The sequence below is a fragment of the Schistocerca serialis genome, chromosome 11 (assembly GCF_023864345.2).
Source record: "Schistocerca serialis cubense isolate TAMUIC-IGC-003099 chromosome 11, iqSchSeri2.2, whole genome shotgun sequence".
In the NCBI taxonomy this organism is placed as follows: domain Eukaryota; kingdom Metazoa; phylum Arthropoda; class Insecta; order Orthoptera; family Acrididae; genus Schistocerca; species Schistocerca serialis.
In genome coordinates, this window is record NC_064648.1 from 40,203,776 (window position 1) to 40,217,724 (window position 13,949).

At 44.1% G+C, this 13,949-nt stretch overlaps 1 protein-coding gene across 1 annotated transcript in view; it reads right to left on the reverse strand.

Annotated features, from left to right (window-relative positions):
• Positions 1-13,949, reverse strand: part of LOC126427380 (uncharacterized) — a 346,885-nt gene that overhangs the window by 56,211 nt on the left and 276,725 nt on the right. The window contains exons 9-11 of the mRNA XM_050089729.1: positions 8,707-8,947; positions 6,845-7,029; positions 1,967-2,107 (exon numbers count right to left, since the gene is read on the reverse strand). Coding sequence (XP_049945686.1) covers positions 1,967-2,107; positions 6,845-7,029; positions 8,707-8,947 — 567 coding nt within the window. The remainder of the gene's footprint in view (positions 1-1,966; positions 2,108-6,844; positions 7,030-8,706; positions 8,948-13,949) is intronic.

Here is a 13,949-nt window from a genome sequence, read left to right on the forward strand (position 1 = left end):
TCTCTGTAATTCCTTGCACGCATGGAAGTGGACAATGAATCGTCGTGGAACATTCTCTGGACAGGACAGACAAAGCCCATTTCCTTCTCCGAGGACAAGTCTATACACAGAACTGCAGAATATCGGCAATGAAAAATCCATGAACCAGCACCAATTCATTGTGCAAAGGTTACTGTGTGGCGCGGGTTGACATTCATCGGGGGGCCACATTTTTTCGAGGAGATGAGTCCTGGGGTAATGTTACCTGTACCGTGTAGGGTCATTTTTATGAAGACTCTGCTCCTGCACATATTGCACAGCCAGCGGAGTGGTTGCTGCAGAGGTATTTCAGACGTGCTAGAATTATTGGCCTTCATTTCTCCACAGCTCGGCTGTCCAGGCCACCCGATCTCAGTGTGCGTGACTTCTCGCTGTGGGATTATCTGAATGACACTGTGTTCAATGCTCCAATTAGAAGTGTAGCTGAACTTGAGGCATGCATTGCGAAACACATTCTGAATGTGACCCCCTCAGACACACTGATCGGTTGTGGAACGTGCTGTTTCTCAATTTCAAACTTGTGGCAGAAAACAGTGGACAGGTGAATATGTCTCGCACCAATCTCGCAACAATTAGAAGCCGAGGCTATTTTGCTTTTGATGCAGTTCTTGGTCCTAGGACAATTTGTTTGTGCACTTGTTGGGCTCAGGACAGTAAAAAACCAGTTGTATCCCATCCAATGTGGTACGACCTAGCCGTGACAGACGGGCTTACCTAACTAACAGAGCCACAACTGTCGACTGCCGAGCTTGGGCAATCGTGCACATTGAACAGTGTGGACGATGTAATGTGCAACTCAAACTATTGTTGTAGTAATGCAATTCATCTGTTATTTGTAGCTGACCCAAGTAACATTAAGATGCTTATGGCACCATCTACTGGCAAAATTTTTGTTAAATTTTTTTTTTACGTTCCACGACACTTCTCCCCGTATCAATAATTTGACGTTGTCCTGAGCAGTGGTTTTCATTTGACAGCATTTTGAAACCTGGAATTTTAATTATTGACACCCTATATAATATCAAATCTGCGAAATAAACAAGTTTAAATAACAAAAGTATTTTTGGGTAGCTCCAAATTTTAATCACAAATATTTTCTTAGTTACTGTTTCTTTAGAGAAAGTAAACTGGTTATTGGAAAGGGTGCAACTGGGGTTATCGAAAGAGCTAGGCCTAATTGTGAGTAAAATGTCATATCTCTCAGCCCCTTTTATGGTTAGATCCTACAGGAACAACTTCAATTTTCAATTTCACTTAACCTTCAGTCAACAGCATGAAATGACAGGTCATGCTTTACGAGGTTGAGTCTTTATGACCTAACTCTGTTTTTATGTGCAAAATGTCAACTTTTATGAAAGAATGAAGTATAATTTTTTTTAGCTATATGCTTCTCCCCCACCACCTGCATCTGACGCACGTGCACAATTGTCGCTCTCGGATCATTTTCACCCGTACATTGTAGAGGGGGTACATTGTAGAGGGAAGGTCAACTAACTAGATTTTAGGCAAAACTAAATATACAATTAGAAGCAGCACATTGTAACATATAATGTCAATAGTAAGGTTACATAAAATACTGCAGAAATAATAATTATTTGACAATTTTGTGTACACGATGTATGCTTTACATTGCATTTGAAAGTCGTCAAATGACAAGAAAAAATTAATTATCTATGGCAGTAGAATGGTAGCAAATGGAGTGTGACTCTGTCATGTGTCTGTTGGCAGCAGTGATACTTCATCTGGACAAGCTAACTACTGGACACCAACCCTGTCGCAATATGTTATAAATAAATGCACAAAAAGGATGGAAATCAGGCAGCAAGTTTTTTCATCTCTTCTCACAGCTTTCTGGGGCACTGTAGACTTATTTTTGCAACTCTCCCTCTTTCCAAAACTACTTTTTTTTTTTTTTTTTTTTACAAACCTGCACCTTCTGCGTCTGCACCTGCGCCTGGCTCATCTGGGACGCCGTCACACTGCCACCCGTCTGCGTCGACACGGACGACGCCGGCCGGTTTGTCGTCGTCGTTGCGGTCGAGGGCAGGATGTTGGACAGCGGCCGCACCTGCGACACGTCACGTCCGGTCACACTGTGCTATGTCTCCCGGTGAATCGGGGGACCGCAGTGTCGCACAGTTCTACTGAATTCTGCACTCCTTTTGTGAACGTCAGATAGAGTCCGAACACTCTGACAGGAGTATCGCACCGGCAAGGAGGTTCCGTATTCGTAATAACCTAAATTTTGGCTTAGTAAAAGTTGGTTCTCATGTAACGTGACAATCACTTTTGGCTACAACATAAAACTGCGAGAAACTGTTACTCTCTTTTCACGCAAAAATTTTGATTCTATTTTATCAGCTTTGTTTCTGTGATTCAGATTTTGGCATTTGGCTTCCTGCTTAGGAACTGTACCTAGCACTGTTAACATTTACGAAAACTCAGAACGGGCGATTACTTACAGTGGCCGAAAAGGTCATGCGGCAGACAACTTCTGCGAACTGAAACCCGAGGCCTGGCATGAGCCAAAAGATGTTTCAGTTAACATTAATTTAAATGTATCAAAGCAAATCCATCAGTGGCATACAAGATACTTTACCTTGTTACAATCTGAGGTCATATTTGTGATACAAAAATCAAACACAATCTTCTGATGTACTTATCAACTATGTTCCATTAACACGTCGCCAGTTGGCTTTCGTGCCGAGATCTTCAGCCTACACTCATTTAACGATTTTTATGATGTTTCGCAAGAGCAAGTTGTTGCTAAACGTAATAGTGTGAAAAATTACAAATAAAAAAAAAAAAAAAAGTCTAGTCCCGTGATTAATAATATGCTCGTCCCCCATAAGTCGTTCTACATTCTTAACTTAGTAGCATTTTGTGTTTTATCTGGTTAATTTCAAACTTATTATGCACACATATTTATACAGATATATCACATGTAATCACTTCAATCATTTCATAAGTTACTTATGTGATATGTGACAATTGTTGACAGCATAATCCACAAGCATCTAAACCTTCATATCTAGTGAAGTAAGACATTTATATGATAATTAAAAATACAAACAATGGAATGGATGAATGAAATGACTTACTGTACACAGGAAATATTAGGCAGGGTACTCCCTCAAATGAACAAGTTCAACATTACAGGTATTTCCAAAGAAGAAAATGAATTAGAAAGCCCAATCTGTTTCTTGTTGTTCACTCATTTATCTAGAGGGCACAGTCTTTCCTTTGTGAGGAAAGCAATTCTCTGTTCTCACACCAAGTCACATCCTTGTCTGCAATGTGACTTGTCTTATATTTACATCATGTAACAACTGCACCACTGCCCAGGAAAACATCCAACAAGACACAGTGACATGAGGACGGAAAGGGTGAAGGAGAAAAGCTCTGATCATAGCTAAATTTTTTAAAAATGTGACAGAAATATGGCAACAAACTAAAGAGCTTATAAGTACTAAATATAAACTATATGGAAACACAATTAATGAAATATTACTTTTCATATCAGACACTTTGTTGCTTTACTAAAAACCCTGCATTTGCTAAGGGTCAGTTGTGATAGACAACATATTTTCTTAGGAGAAACTGATTGAAAGGAGAAGAGAATTTCAGCTCAAGACATACTTTGCATTCTTTTTTAATAAAAAAAAGTATTTGATAAAGTCAAAAGGTCCATCCTATGGGATGATATGACTGAACAAAGATATCCTGTACATCTTGCAGATGTCATAAAAAGCTTAAACCACAGCACACAAATAGTACTGAGAACAGAAAACTTACTATGTGAAGTAATCTGTATCAGTCACAGAGTATTCACATCTGTAGCTTAACCACTACATTTTTGAGTATTTATATAGATGACAGAACTGGGGAATGACAGCTCAGGGCAAGACTGGAAAATAAAATCAGTCGAAGAATGGGGATAATGTGAAAATCTCTGCACAAAGAACTAAGATTATGATGTCTGGATGCAAGAATCCAATTGAAATAAAAATATCTATAGGCAATAGACCTATTGAACCAGTGTCTAACATGACTCACAACACTGACTACAATACAGATCGGATACTGGGTAAGAATAAGGCCATAAGAGAAAATCGTCTGAAGAATCTTACATGAGAAAAGTGGGAAAAGAATCGACACTGACATTTTCTAAATTGACAGCGGTGCCATTTGTGCTGTACAGGCCAGACATGTGGCTAACAGATACCAAACACTCAAGTGAGGTACAGGAGTCACACACGAGATACCTAAGAACTGTGAAAGCCTGCAGCGCAGCAGACTGGATACATTTAGACTTGGCAATCTGTGGGTACAACTGAATATCTTTGAAATACAGTACAGAATTATGGCAAACAAAGAAAGATGGTTCTCATGCCTGAGCTGAATGACAGGAGGAAAAAGGAAAAATGAAATTTTTGTCCTACAGACCGAATCGTAGAAGAGACATCAGAAAGTAAATGAAACAAGGAAGACATCTTGCTCTGTGACCAACGAAGGTAAGGTGCTTACTCTCTGAATGGTTTAACAGCCCATTGATGGCAACATACTTAAAAATAGACTACTAACTCAAGACTGCAGAATGATGGGAAAGCAAACTTGTTGTGCACTCTTTAAAAGTCTATCTGAAGTGATATCAAACAATCGAAAATCCTGGATCAAATAATGACAGCACTATGAATATGATGGATTACTACTGACCATATAGAGTTGTTGAGTTACAGGCTGACATAACAGAAAGCCTGTAAAAGATGTGAGCTTTCAGCCAAAAGGTCTTCTCCTAAAGTAGACAAAACACACGCACCAAACGGAAGCATTGGTGTGTTGATAGACACACAAACAAACACAAACACAGAATTCAAGCTTTCGCAACCCATGGTTGTTTCATCAGGAAAGTGGGAAGGAAAGGGAAAGACGAAAGGATGTGGGTTTTAAGGGAGAGGGTAAGGAGTCATTCCAATCCTGGGAGCGGAAAGACTTGCCTTAGGGGGAAAAAAAGGACAAGTATACACTCGCACACACACACATAACCATCCACACATATACAGACACAAGCAGACATACGTAAAGGCAAAGAGTTTGGGGAGAGATGTCAGTTGAGGCGGAAGTACAGGGGCAAAGATGTTGTTGAATGACAGGTGAGGTACGAGCAGCAGCAACTTGAAATTAGCGGAGGTTGAGGCCTGGTGGGTAACGGGAAGAGAGGATGTATTGAAGAGCAAGTTCCCATCTCCGGAGTTCTGACAGGTTGGTGTTAGTGGGACGTATCCAGATAATCCGGACGGTGTAACACTGTGCCAAGATGTGCTGGCCGTGCACCGAGGCATGTTTAGCCACAGGGTGATCCTCATTACTGACAAACACTGTCTGCCTGTGTCCATTCATGTGAATGGGCAGTTTGTTGCTGGTCATTCCCACATAGAAAGCTTCACAGTGTAGGCAGGTCAGTTGGTAAATCACGTGGGTGCTTTCACACGTGGCTCTGCCTTTGATCGTGTACACCTTCTGGGGTACAGGACTGGAGTAGGTGGTGGTGGGAGGGTGCATGGGACAGGTTTTACACCTGGGACGGTTTCAAGGGTAGGACCCAGAGGGTAGGGAAGGTGGTTTGGGGATTTCATAGGGATGAACCAAGAGGTTACGAAGGTTAGGTGGATGGCGGAAAGACACTCTTTGTGGAGTGGGGAGGATTTCATGAAGGATGGATCTCATTTCAGGGCAGGATTTGAGGAAGTCGTATCCCTGCTGGAGAGCCACATTCAGAGTCTGGTCCAGTCCCGGAAAGTATCCTGTCACAAGTGGGGCACTTTTGTGGTTCTTCTGTGGGGGATTCTGGGTTCGGAGGGATGAGGAAGTGGCTCTGGTTATTTGCTTCTGTATCAGGTCGGGAGGGTAGTTGCGAGATGCGAAATCTGTTTTCAGGTTGTTGGTGTAATGGTTCAGGGATTCCGGACTGGAGCAGGTTCGTTTGCCACGAAGACCTAGGCTGTAGGGAAGGGACTGTTTGATGTGGAATGGGTGGCAGCTGTCATAATGGAGCTTGAATTCTGTGTGTGTATTTGTGTTTGTTTGTGTGTCTATCAACATACCAATGCTTCCATTTGGTAAGTTACATCATCTTTGTTTTTAGATATATTTTTCCCACGTGGAATGTTTCCCTCTATTTTGCACAGCTCACATATGCATCACCACTGTCTCTGGCCACCAAGACTGTCCTTAGTGGCCAGAGACAGTGGTGACGCGTATGTGAGCTGTGCCTGGGTGAATCTCTCTCTCTCTCTCTCTCTCTCTCTCTCTCTCTCTCTCTCTCTCTCTCTCTCTCTCTCTATCTATCTCTCTCTCTCTCACACACACACTGTGTGTGTGTTTTTTGTCTACTTTAGAAGAAAACCTTTTGGCTGAAAGCTCACATTTTTTTTACAGGCTTTCTGTTGTGCCTCTCTCCGAAGCAATATCAAGAGCTTTTTGCAGAATGTAAATCCATCAGAAACATAATTCTTACCAGCTGATACGTGATACAGGATTCGCACCAAAATACAATGACACAGAAACGGTGCAGGGATTCGAGAGGCCGCACACAAACTTCCCACGTCTAAATCTGCGTACTGCTTCGTACACTCCAAATAACGACTTTTCACAGTGACCATTTTAACAAGCGACAGGACGGAAGACGGAAGGCAGAGAGGGAACTCGGGCAGGACGGGGGGGGAGGGAGGCGAAGACACCGCACGCGGCGGACAGCACTCACCCGCCTCGCTACGTCCAAAGAGAGGGGCCTCGCGGTACTCACTGTCTTCGGCTGGATGCCGGCCACCTCGACCACCTGGGCGCCGCCCGCGGTGGGCCCCACGCCGGCCGCCACCTGCCGCCCTCCGCCCACCACCGCACCGCCGGCAGCGCCGCCGCCCCCCGGCTTCCCCTGGACGGGGGCGGCTGCCACCTGCGTCACGCTCTGCACACTCGCCTGCGCCAGCTCTGCGGACAGGGAAACGCCGCCATTTGTTCACTTTCCACACTAAATACGACATAAGAGCATTTGGTAGTCGGTAATACGTACTTTGTGTCGTACTGACACAGCGGGAGACTCTTACAAAGTGTGTGGTAGTGTCTGACCATCTCCGTGTAAATTATAACACGCATTATCCTCATTGTAATGGAACTGTGCCCACCAGTCCACGTTGTCACGCATTACAGGTCCGGACTGTAACGTGCCAGGTGTCTAATTCAAAAAATGTTTCATACCCACATCAGAAAGTACTGTGCCCATCTCAAATGTGTTCCACGTTAACAACAAACATGTTACACAACAGCATCAAAATCGTTATGCGACCATGTCGAAAGCATTACCCACCTGCGCCAAAAGTGTTACGCAACTGTGTCAAAAGTGTATGATGTTGTTGTGGTCTTCAGTCCTGAGACTGGTTTGATGCAGCTCTCCATGCTACTCTATCCTGTGCAAGCTTCTTCATCTCCCAGTACTTACTGCAACCTACATCCTTCTGAATCTGCTTAGTGTATTCATCTCTTGGTCTCCCTCTACGATTTTTACCCTCCACGCTGCCCTCCAATTTGTGATCCCTTCATGCCTCAGAACATGTCCTACCAACCAGTTCCTTCTTCTCGTCAAGTTGTGCCACAAACTCCTCTTCTCCCCAATTCTGTTCAATACCTCCTCATTAGTTATGTGATCTACCCATCTAATGTTCAGCATTCTTCTGTAGCAACACATTTCGAAAGCCTCTATTCTTGTCTAAACAATTTATCGTCCACGTTTCACTTCCATACATGGCAACACTCCATACAAATACTTTCAGAAACGACTTCCTGACACTTAAATCTATACTCGATGTTAACAAATTTCTCTTCTTCAGAAACGCTTTTCTTGCCATTGCCAGTCTACATTTTATATCCTCTCTACTTCGACCATCATCAGTTATTTTGCTCCCAAATAGCAAAACTCCTCTACTACTTTAAGTGTCTCATTTCCTAATCTAATACCCTCAGCATCACCCGACTTAATTCGACTACATTCCATTATCCTCATTTTGGTTTTGTTGATGTTCATCTTATATCCTCCTTTCAAGACCCATTCCATTCAACTGCTCTTCCAAGTCCTTTGCTGTCTCTGTGCTGTCAAAAGTGTAATGCATCCAAATAAAAGAAGGTGTCAGTCCTACATCAAAATATTACATTTCAGAATCTTAAGTGAGTTACCTGTCCAAGTCTGAAAATGTTGCACGTTCAGTTCAAAACATTATGTTTCTTGGTCTAACATGTGTGTATTTCGAAACGAATTATGTTACAGGTGTAAAGGTGTTACGTCTCTAAATCGAAATGTTCTTTGTTTCTATGCCAAAATGTATTACAGTCCTCAACAAACTGTATTGTGTGTCTGTATTGAAATGTAACTAGTAATATAGAGTTGCAAGCAGCTACACTCCCATCATTCAACCATTCGAAAATAGCACAACTGCATAACTCGTTACCTCTGTTCTGCTGATTGGATGTGGCTTTTGCTCTGCTGCAGTTCACAATATCCTTGTTCCGAGCAAAGTATTTACCTGTAGTTTGAAAAATTTAAGCACAACATTCACTCAGTTTCTAACACTATTTTGATCACCACCGCACCCAAGACGGGCCTCCGCTACTCACGGGAGTGCTGCTGCAGCTGTGGGGGCGGGCTCTGCAGGAAGACGCTCGCCGCAGTCGCGTTCGGGTCCCCGCCCGGGGCGCCCGGTCCGCTGCGGCTGATGAAGATGGGGTTCTGCGCGGAGAAGAGCGCCGTGCTGGACTGCAGCGCGCCGGGCGTCGTGGCCGCCCAGGCGATGCCCTGCGGCAGCCCCGTCGTGCCCGCGAACTGCCACGGCGAGAACTGCATCGGCTGCGCGGCGCCCTGTCGGCACCGGAGGAGGCGCGTCACGCCGGCCGCTCGGAGGAAACTCCTTCGGAGTGTTCTGGCGCTTCAGTAGTGAAAGGAAGCGGTGCGGGCAGCACGGGGTGGCATCGTAACGAGTTAAATTGTATGGCTAACTACTCACTGAACTGTTTAAGAGAAGCTGCCTACTGCTACCGCCACGACAAATCAATGCCCCGGCACTTTTCCCGACTGATGACTGTTTTCTTCAGAAAGTTGCAGTTTCAGCTCTATTACTACATTAACGTGACAAAGATGTGACCCCATCAAATGCTAAATTTCAAGAAGTTTATCCCCGTGCCATTATATTCTGATCCAATCCACCCCCCCCCCCCCCCCCTTTCCCCCTAAACCGTTTCCTGTGCTCCCATCTGTTACTCGCCAATGATTTAGTGGTGGGTGGTACGGAAGCAAAATCCCGAGCCACACTGTGTGCCACACGTTATTTAACAAGCTTAAGCTCCATATGTACAAAATAATTTACATTTCAATTTGTTAAATTCCAAAAGGAGTAGAACTGCAGACCATTACTCATGTTCAAGAGTTGGAACTCCCAGTACTGCCAACAGAAACAAATAAAAAATGTTAATGGTAGTACTTCTAGACTTCAGAACTACAGGTGCCTTCCTCAGAAGAATGAAGTGGGCTCAGTCGGGTGAAGTCGAGGGGGTCGCTAATCGTAACCCGGGCTACGAGGGCCTCCATTCGTCCTCGTACCGGGTGGGTCACTCTCAGCCTCGGTACCGATTGACCAGCTTCCCCTCTCCATCAGACTACTACCTCTTTTTCCACTGACGAAGGTACCACTGGTTACAAAAGCTACATTACTACTGTCTTTAATTATTTCTGTGTGTTTCTACAGAGTGCACTGTTACTTGTCTCACCTATCTCTTCAAGAATTTAACAGAATCCTCTGTCATCAACTCCACACTTTGATCGGAAAGTCACAAAAAACTACGAATCGTAAAGACTGAGAATTGGAGTGAGACTAATGTGAACTGTCACTCAGATGGTACACAGTCAAAAATGAACTCAATAAATGGATCAGTATACGAGAACAGAACCTGTGCAATACCTAACAGTACTACATTATTACAAAAAAATTTCCGATCATGCAATAATACATGTAAAAGATTTGCAATAGATCACAGAAAACCACCTAAATGCCTACAGTGTCCATGACACTGAAAGTAAAATTTTCTCATGTAGGACTGCAAGCAAACCAACATCTACATTAGAACATTCAACTCCCAGTTATTACAGGCAAAATGTACCTGCTCACTACATGTAACATGCACTACTAAAACTATGCTAGCATACAGACTGCCAAGAAACCTGTCAGGGCTTCGTTTCAGCTAAAAATTACACTCCTTGCATGGCTGTTGCAAGTGTTATTGTTTTCTTGCAGTTTAAATTCCCAATATCTGTACAGTTATTAATCATTTCCCACTAGCAAAACACAATGTCCTATTTTGCCCGGAGTGATTACCTGGAAGCAGGCGTAAGCCCTCCAACAGTGCACAGTACCGAGATTACTACAGAGGACAGCTGAAAACATTTCGGTCATAGACAAAAACTTATACATTCTCTGGCCGAAGAACAAAATAAATAGAAACACAAGTGTTTGTATCACTTATCTATGCATGCATGCAGTGCTGCCTTTTTAATGTATGGTAACTTTTGTGAAAATTGTGACACCAAAAACAATATTCATTGCTGAAATTATCTTTGTACACTGTGATAACAAACACACGATTAGCTTTACGGAACTACGCACAACCAGCAGCTCTGATCACTTAATACGGTACACAGCCATCATGTGTCACACTTTCTCCTCCAAGTGTCACAAGTTAAGGCGCACAGTCGACAAGTGTCCGGGCTTGACAAGAACCTGCGGACATTTGTTGACACAATCAGTGCATGTAACTTGGAGAAACTTGTGTCTGCAAGAACTTCCTCAAACGTGACGTCTGTAGTACAATCGGCGACACGTGTGGTGCACAGGTGGGGCTAGGCAGTTTGATAATGACATATCCCCCAACTCTGCACTGCCACTTCAGAACAGCAGTGACAAAGAGTAAATCACAGAAATTTGGGGAGAAAATCTGGTGTTCGCACTCGTGTGGTCAGTGTCACTCACACTGCAACTGCTACATGAAACATAACTTCCTCTGGAATGTGCCGAGCCGACTGATGTACAAACGTAAAGAGTAGACCGCTCACTGTATTGTTGAGGTGGTAAGCAGCACAAGTGTGCACGCACACACACACACACACACACACACTCACACACAGACTCTCTCTCTCTCTCTCTCTCTCTCTCTCTCTCTCTCTCTCTCTCTCTCTCTCATCCCCTCACCTCCTACGCTACAGTGCTAAACTTCAGTGGCTGCTCCATATCCCACTACTACCAACTTCTCCGATCTGTGACGATAGGGTCTGAGGTAATGATACATTCCTTCACAACCAGCCCCAGAGTTTCTCACTACTCCAGCTTAGTTCAGCCCACCCATCTGTTAACCTACTGTTCTCTCTGCTGTTGCCTCCTCCTCCCCAAAAATCCTCACTCCTGCCCCTTCTTCATTCCCTTCTCTTCATTCCAAACCCCCCCCCCCCCCCCCAACCCCTTCCCATCAATCCATTCAGGCCACACCTCCACGACAATCAGTGTAGTATTTACTAGAGAAGAGATTAATGTCTGCTTCTTGTAGGTACTGTGGTATTAAACATTAATTTTGAGGCCGCTCTGTTGTAAATTTGTCGGTAAGGTAACCTGCACATTTTTAAGGTTTGCCGACAGTGCAGATGATATATACAACATCCAAATATGACATTTCTCCACAATTTTCTGGATGTCGACCGTATGGCAGAGAGTCTAGCCCTCTGACTGAAGTACCTGAAGTGCCTTCTACTACACCTCATGCGTCTGCCTGTGCGAGTACACGTGTCCAGATACTAGAGTAACGCACAGCGAAATATGTATTTTTCAGTCTTATTCAAATAATGAATGTCGCAAGTCTTCTCAGAGGATTCTTTCAGGCATCGCACAGAGTGTAGGACTGGTGGGTACGCAAACCCCTTCGCCTGCTGTGATATTTGTACTGCCGTTCCCACTTCTGTTTACCATTCCACACCTCAACTGCACGGTGAGTGGCTACTTTCACTCTTTCTCTTGTTCATATTTAATATGCGATACCATCAATGCAATAATCGACAAATCTCATATACACCTTATGCAGCACACACTGGAAACTGACAGAGGCTGCCACTGAGATGACAGACTCGGGCAGATCAGTGGACCAGCACCGGCAGAAAACAAGAAGAGTACAAACTGTAGGACAGTCTCCGAAGGCCGATTACTGGTCGACGAATGACCACAAAAAAATACTTGTCACATACTACCTCTGCATGCACTTCAGAAAAGGTAAATACGTCGGTCTCATTGCATACTGTATCATTAATGTGCTATAAACAGAGCAATTAGCAAGATAACCTGAAACGAGTCCACATACACTGCACGTGTGATGCAACTCGTCACTTTGCACAGGGTGTGCTGGGAGCACAACAACAGGATTGTGCCAGTTCCTGTTCCCAGCATCTGACACACAAACTGCCCAAGTTGACTCACATAAACAGTAAGTACAGGAACCGTAAAAAAAAAGTAACCATATAAGAGCTCGCACACAGCTTCTATCATCATTTTACTTCACTCCGTCTACGGGCTCAGTCGGGGATCGAAACTGCGACGCTCTATCGAATGGCACTGCGCCATCAAAATCTGTGTGAGATTTGCAAAACTGGCAACAGAGGTGTCAGCTGAGATATGGCAAGTGTTTGAAAATGAAGGCCTATCAAAAGCTGCCATTTTCAGAGGGCACAAACACTTCGATGATGTGCATTGTACTTAGACTTGTGGTTGTGTACTTAAACAATTTCAGATTGCACAGCAATCAGTTAAACAACACATCACACCAGCACCAGCCAGGATTTTTGGATGAGGAAAAAATCTGCCACCAGTCAGGAGGTTCACGACAGCAGTAAACTTTGCAACCACAAACTACCCAGACTGGGACATCATCACAACTCTATCACAGCTCACTACAGCCCCTGTATCATCCCAGGAGAGTTTATTCTATTACCCGAGAGATAAAAGTTCTCAAAGGACAACGAAATGAGACCCTACCAGAGGTCAACACGGTTTAGACGTGCCACTCTGAGGACATTCTGGAAAGTGAATCAAAGGAGCCGTGCACGCAAAGAAACATCTTTGGCAGAAGGTGCCAGGGCCACAGGGTCCTATCATTTGTAGCAATATCTCTGATACGTTCATTATTCCCCGAATTTGGCCTAAATACTTTTTATACCAATCCTGTATTCAGACAGAGCAGTGCACCATCACAACCAAAGAATGAGAAGCAGAAAGCAAATATAAAAACTGTAGAAATGTTGACAACCTATATTGATCTTCCAGCTCCACAAAGGGTCATTACAGTGCCAAACTGGAAAAAGATTCAGAAGGGAAAAAAATACTTGTCATACCACATGGATAATTATATCATCAACTGCAAGCACTTCAGGAAAGGTAATCATCAACACCACCACCACCACCACCACCACCACCACCACCACAACACTGGCTCGTCAGCTATTACAACTATGACGGAGCGAATTCTTTGAGCAGAGCCAGGAATCTTCACATTCTGTATACAAAGCAATTAGGAAGATAAGCCAAAAGGAATCCACACGTAACATACAAGTGCCACAGCTCGACACATCTCGCCAGAGATTCCGAGATCATCGACTATTCTTTCATTCCCAGGATACGTCGAGCAAAGTGCCCAGCTACACCATGCCTACAGTAGGTATACACGGCTACGACAGGAGTGACGAGCACTGCAGACAGACAGAGGAAGACAGAGAAGTTCCAGGATGACGAGCCCACGGGGGACGAGGGAGGGAAGGCGCGACAGAGGCGAGGTCC